At 35.8% G+C, this 6,241-nt stretch overlaps 1 protein-coding gene across 1 annotated transcript; it reads left to right on the forward strand.

Annotated features, from left to right (window-relative positions):
* Positions 1 to 2,542: 2,542 nt before the first annotated feature.
* LOC137821779 (probable ribosome-binding factor A, chloroplastic) lies at positions 2,543 to 4,474 on the forward strand. Its single transcript, XM_068626531.1, has 4 exons — positions 2,543 to 2,960; positions 3,044 to 3,217; positions 3,723 to 3,931; positions 4,143 to 4,474. The coding sequence occupies exons 1-3, from the start codon at positions 2,631 to 2,633 to the stop codon at positions 3,861 to 3,863; spliced, it is 645 nt and encodes a 214-aa protein (XP_068482632.1). The 5' UTR covers positions 2,543 to 2,630; the 3' UTR covers positions 3,864 to 3,931; positions 4,143 to 4,474.
* Positions 4,475 to 6,241: the final 1,767 nt, after the last annotated feature.

Consider the following 6,241-nt stretch of genomic DNA (forward strand, 5'->3'; position numbering starts at 1 on the left):
TCCGTGGCCACGTGCATCTGAGGGTACCAATGGAGGACGCTCATCATCCTTCGCATTAATCACATATGGATGTGATACAGATCTAAACCAAGACATGAACTCTTCAACGCAAGTGTCAGGATAAGGTGCTCTGACCATATCATTTATGACATAATCAACATAATGTAACCATCAGCGGTCCATTTCATTTGTATTCGGATCACCATGTCTAAGTAAAGATGGGTTGCGAGGGATGATCTGTGTATATCCATACTAACGCAGAACACGTTCTGGCATGTGCAATTGTGTCCAATTTCCAACCCTCAAATAACCAGAGAATAAGGAAATTCACTCGAATGAACGTCTTCCCTGTGCTTGTCATATGGACAAAACCGAATCGAAGCTGGTGTCAATGTATCTAAAAACAACAATTGAAGTACCTTTTCCTGCATCATACATCCTACACCGAGGTTGGTCTTCAAAATACAGTGGTTGCATACGTCTCATCCCTATAGATAGGAAGTGCTCATAAATCCACTCCTGCAACAATGTCGCATAACCAGCTAGTTGCTTAATGTTTGCATAACTACAATCTCCTAGTTGCTCATACATGTGAGTTAATGCAGCTCCCGCCCAAGAATATCCCCCAGTCAATCTCAAATCAACAAAAAATCCAAGATAAAACACACTAATTGATGTAGCACTCTTTTCGGCAAAGATAGTGCAACCGACAAGGTGAAGTAAGTAAGCTCTCGCAGCCACAGTCCACTGCCTCCTTAAGCATGTGTCTTCGTACACATCTCTTAACCAACTCAGGCGCACATGAGCTCCCCGACAGTATCTTGTTTCTTCAGATGCATCTCCACGATTAACACGGAGAGCTTGTACCAATAAATCAATCACTGAATCTACATCTAAGGCTTCCTACGTATAAAATTGACCTATAATGGGTAAATGCAACAAATTTGACACATCATCAAGAGTGATGGTCATCTCCCAACCAGTAAATGAAAGTTGTTAGTCTTTGCACGCCACCTCTCTACAAAAACACACAACAGCCATCGGTCTAAAATCTCATAACTAGCATGAAGCAAACATTTCTATAACAGCCTCTATGCGCTCATGAGGTGCTCTTAACTTATTTATCTTCCTCCCATGTGAAACGACTTTCAGCTCACCACGATCCTACAATAATCAACATATATCATCAATAAATATATACATACCAAATACAAGAAATTAATTTGCATTACTTACCAAACCATCCCATAACTGTCTGGCTACATGATGTTCATAATTAATGAGTAACGACTTATCCACTGGCCCTCATGGATAGCCTTCATCATCAATTTCAAGTTCTTCTTCTTTAATATAATCTTCAAAGTGTTCATTTGGAACTGAAGTACTAGGACCACCCGGTCTTCTTCTCACCGATGCAGTTGGTCGCACACGGTCCAAATTAGAACTTCCTCCACCTCTAGTCCTCACCATCTTACTTTTCATAAAAATAACATTTAATCCAAAATTACAATGGAACACAGATAGTATAAAAGAACAAACCAAAAATAACATATTGTGAACTACCCTAACTACCTAACACAAATACGGATATTAATATCTGAAATTAATTCACAAAACTTCCAGACGAAACCATCCGCAGAACAATAACAAATATTGGATAAAAATACCCACAAGTCAAATATGACTTCCGCACAAAAATATCTGAAAGGCACAAACTATAATTCCGCATAAATTTATCCAGAAGACACAAACTACAATTCTGAATAAAATTATACGGAAGCCACTTACCCTATCTTCTCCGACGTTCGCTCCTGGGTTCCTCTCCGTTCAAGGGCTCCTTCAGAGGAAAAGTGTGAAGTCCTTAGCCGTGGCGACTATTGCTATGTCGGCGAAATCGAACTGTACGAAGGTGGTTGACGGTTGCGGGTTCACTGCGAAAACAAAGAGGAAGACTTGGGTGTAGATCTCTCACTTCGGTTGCGGGTTGGGTGCATTGCATTAGGTGCACATCTCTCACTTAACCTAATGCCAAATTCATTAAGGACAGTTTAGTCTTTTCCTATCTACCATCGGGTGGGTGCAGGAGGGTGCAGGAGAATCAGCCCAAGTTTTTTTATGAAACTAGTTTTCCATCTTTTAACCAGCATCTAATGTTATGTGAAAGGATAAAAATATCTTTTTAAGTTTTTAAACAATACGGTTCAACATAGATTCTAGATTTTGTATTCTTGAATACATTTTTAGATTTAGATTTTCAAAATATTTTTCTGGAATTTAGAATATATTTTTGGAGTATTTTATCGAAAATACATTTCCAAATACGTTTTTATGGGATGAGATTTTGGTTTACCAATTTTATTTTTAGAATGAAAAAATCTATTCTGAATTTATTTTCATAATATATTTTTTAATTCCAAATTTTCAATTTGAAAATAAAGGACAATTTTATAAACTCAAAATCATCAGGAAGCAATTGGCAAAGTGTATTGATGTAAGAGATAAATGAATTGGGTAAGGCTTATGATGGGCTTTGTGTTGGGCCGGGTTGAGAGGTTGAAAAACATGTGGTGTCTTGCTTTGGTTGGTACCTCTGCATCTGATCTTGAAAGTGTAGAGTACTACTGATAGCAATGCTTCACCCCGCACTGGTTGCATCATGTCCCTGTCTGAATCCTTATCCTTGGCGCCATCACTTCCCCGGCGCAGGCACAGTGACGGTGAGGATGACCCCAATGCGAATTGTGAGAGAGAAGGCGGTGGTTGGTTCCAGAATAAGGTGTATGGCCAATCCCAGAAGAGTCCAAATGGTGGCCAAGCAAATAAGGAGAGAGCTCTCTGATATGCTCCTCACCGACAAAGTGTTGCAGTATGCTATTCTTCCAGAAACTTCCTTAGGAGCCGACCGTTACCTCTCTTCTCTCACCACCATCACTGATGTCCAAGTCTCCGGTGACCTGCAGGCATCTTCCCTTTCTCTCTCCCTCTCTCTTCAATTCCTTAACCGCTATTAAATGCTTTCCTTACTCGGCAAACACATATGTAGGTTGTTAAGGTCTTTGTCTCTGTTTTTGGGGATGAAAGAGGGAGAGAAGTAGCCATAGCTGGCTTGAAGTCAAAGGCTAAATATGTTCGCAGTGAATTGGGGAAGCGTATGAAGTTGCGCTTAACTCCCGAGATACGGTTTCTAGAGGATGATTCTTTTGAGAAAGGAAGCAGGGTATGCTTGCTTACTTGTGTGTTTCTGTCTGAACAATTGCAACATTCTTTAGTTTTCCTTTATCGACACCCACATTTTTCTTACGTCCGTTAAGGTTGTTTATTGGTCCCTGAATAATCCAAAACCAGTACCTCATGGTTGCCACTTGAACCGGTATCTGATTATTTTCATTCTACTTTTCTTTACATGGTTTATACAGCAATCTGAAGTGTGCATAAACTGGTGCATCATGCTCATACTCTCGTTCACTTTGCATTTTTGGCTTTTTTTTATTTGGGGGTTGTCCCTAAATCTACATTTTTGTATCTCATGGTGGAATTGAGCGTCTCATAATTCTGGGACGAATTTAAATATCTTCAATGAGGCATCCTTTGGTAGTTCATGTTCATGTGCATGTCACTCTTTTTCCAAATCTTAGCAAATTGTGGGCCACTTTTATATTGAATGTGCTGTGAGCCTGTGAGCTTTAACTAATCCGGTGCATCCACAACACTTTAATTTACAGGTGATTGCAATATTAGATAAAATAAAGAATGAGAAGAGTTCAGGGAGTCAAAACAAGGAGCAGCTGGACTCATCAAAAAATGAGGATGACGATAATTGGGATGGGGAAGATCCTGAAGAAGGTGTCATTTATGTGGAATAGATGCCTCCCAATGCATCAGTACTGTCACTGTGCCTGTTTGATATGGACAGATCTTTCAATCTTGATAGGTATGTTTTAATTAACATATGTCAAGCTGCTGTACTTTAGACAATCCTACTATGAGGGATGTTTTAACTTTTAAGCACTGAATCGAAGAAAAATAGTCAGTCTCAAGCTTTCTTCTAGGTTTTTGTCAAAGATACATACATATACTTTATATTTTATATCCCTAAAATTGTTTAACTTCATTCAGTTAACAAATGGATTACTTTTGTGCAGTGCTCGGAAACACTATGTTTGGTGGAAACATGCTGTTCTAGTGTTCTCAAGTGCAATATCATCGGAATACAAAGACCTTGCATTGTCAACCTCGAAGTGATGTAGACCGAATTTTGGGTTTTGGGTTTTCTCCCCATATATCACTTAACCCAGTATGTCAGTATACAAGAGAACTTGCTGTATAAATTTTTTTTCTTGCTTTACTTATTCCTGCAAGTGGAATCTATAATGTTTGCTATTGCTATCCAAATTTAGGTGTCTTCAACAAATTACACTCAGCTAGTTCCATGTACATGTGAATTTGGTAGTTTTTTGCCGTTTCTTTCTTTTTACATGGACTTCGTTCAATTTTGTGGGTTTTCCCACGTTCCTACGTTTGCCACTAGTCACTTTCCACTGGGATGCTTTCATCCAGAATATACCATGGTTAGATGCCTTTACTTTTCATTTTCATTCATCCACAAAAACTTGCAGGTTAGAAGGCATACTCTCCTAGTATCCTTTGAACGAAAGAAATTTTGAAAATATTTGTTGTTAACGAACGCTTGACTTGCTATTGCACGATTTTCAGTAAATTGTTCTCAAGACAAACTATTTAAGAATGCAGCTGAAATTTCAAAACGTGTTAATAAAGCTCTCATGTTGAACTCGATCACAGCACAGTCCTTCATCTTGGTCCTGCCTGTTATACTAGTTTGTTCTCTTGCTTCCAAATGAAGAATGTCGTGGTTGAAAGTGACTATCTCAAGGGTTTCAAGAATATTTTGATTGAAACTAAGTCTTTACGGGCTTTATGGTTTATAAACACAGGACACACAATCACCATCGTTGTTTTAACTTGGTTCAATCCATTCACCACATAGACTCACGTCTATATAGATGTTAATGCAGAAGTGACATCATGGCATTATTATTGCAATAAAAAAGAAAGAAGAAAAATGCAATCTAACATTTTTTTTAATAACCATATTTTTCATATGAAATATTAGATTTTTTTTTCTTAGATGATACTATTTTCACTTTTATTTCTCCATCTAGCATTAGCACTCTTAGTTTTTATTTCTCTATCTAACACTCTTTTTGTTTTAATTTCCCTATCTAGTATCGTTTCTTTTCATGGTTTCATTTTGTATTTTCAAAAGAAAAAACCTTTTAGAATTTGGTTTCTAAAGCTGGTGTTTTTAGAATTTTTTATTTCTTTGTCTAGAGTGAATGCAAAGAAAAAAAATATATAAAATAGAATAAAAATAAATTTAAAAACCAATAAAATAAAATAAAAAGCAAAAAGGAATTAATAAATTTAAAAAATGAAATTTTAATTTTGGATGCATTAAAAAAATAAATGTATTGGTTGAAAAAAAATATTTTTAATGTTTAAAATAGTTAGAAATAAAATTATTAAAGAGAGAAATGAGTTTTTACAAAATAAAAATAAAAAGTAATAAATTAAAAATGTTTAGTTTAAAATTTATTTTTTTTAAGAATGAAGAAAATAAAAAATTAAACCCTACAACAATATAAAAGTTGAATCTATAAACATAAACTAGTATTTATTTTTATTATTATTGATGATGTAATCATGTTAATTTCAAGTAAAAAATACAGTACATAATTATAAAAAATTCAAAGTCAATTAGTATTAATTAGTAATGGACAAAAATAATATTGAAATGAGAAATTGAAGTTGTTTATTAATAACAATGTCGGTAAGGTTCTTGTTGTGGTTGATAATAATTTGTTGCAATTGCAAATGAATGTCGATAAGGATCTTATTATTCATTGTTGTAATTAGTTGCAACTAGGAATGTGGGCTGCGATGGTGGTTTTTGTTGTGTGCGTGGATCATTTAGTAATTGTGGCCCTAACAAGAAATATATTGAATTGGCCATGTAACATTCCATGTAAACTCCCACGAAAGAGAGGTGAGTCACGTGTGGACAAACTTAAAAACCAAGTCTTTCCTAACCAAGTCTTCCTTGAATTACTTTCAATTTTAAAAAAAAAATCAAAGAGTAGCAACTGAAGTGTCTACCCTAAATGCAAAATCCTTAAAAAAAACTAATGCAAATGTTACACGTAATGCTTAAAAATGAGAATAA

This window comes from Phaseolus vulgaris, chromosome 9, assembly GCF_000499845.2.
Source record: "Phaseolus vulgaris cultivar G19833 chromosome 9, P. vulgaris v2.0, whole genome shotgun sequence".
NCBI lineage: Eukaryota > Viridiplantae > Streptophyta > Magnoliopsida > Fabales > Fabaceae > Phaseolus > Phaseolus vulgaris.

What these genes read in the sequence shown, in the direction of transcription:
- LOC137821779 (XM_068626531.1), top strand. Translation starts at nt 2,631, where the DNA reads ATGCTTCACCCCGCACTGGTTGCATCATGTCCCTGTCTGAATCCTTAT. An exon ending in AAGTCTCCGGTGACCTGCAG is followed by an intron (nt 2,961 to 3,043) that starts GCATCTTCCCTT and finishes ACACATATGTAG; the next exon opens with GTTGTTAAGGTCTTTGTCTC. An exon ending in CTTTTGAGAAAGGAAGCAGG is followed by an intron (nt 3,218 to 3,722) that starts GTATGCTTGCTT and finishes TTTAATTTACAG; the next exon opens with GTGATTGCAATATTAGATAA.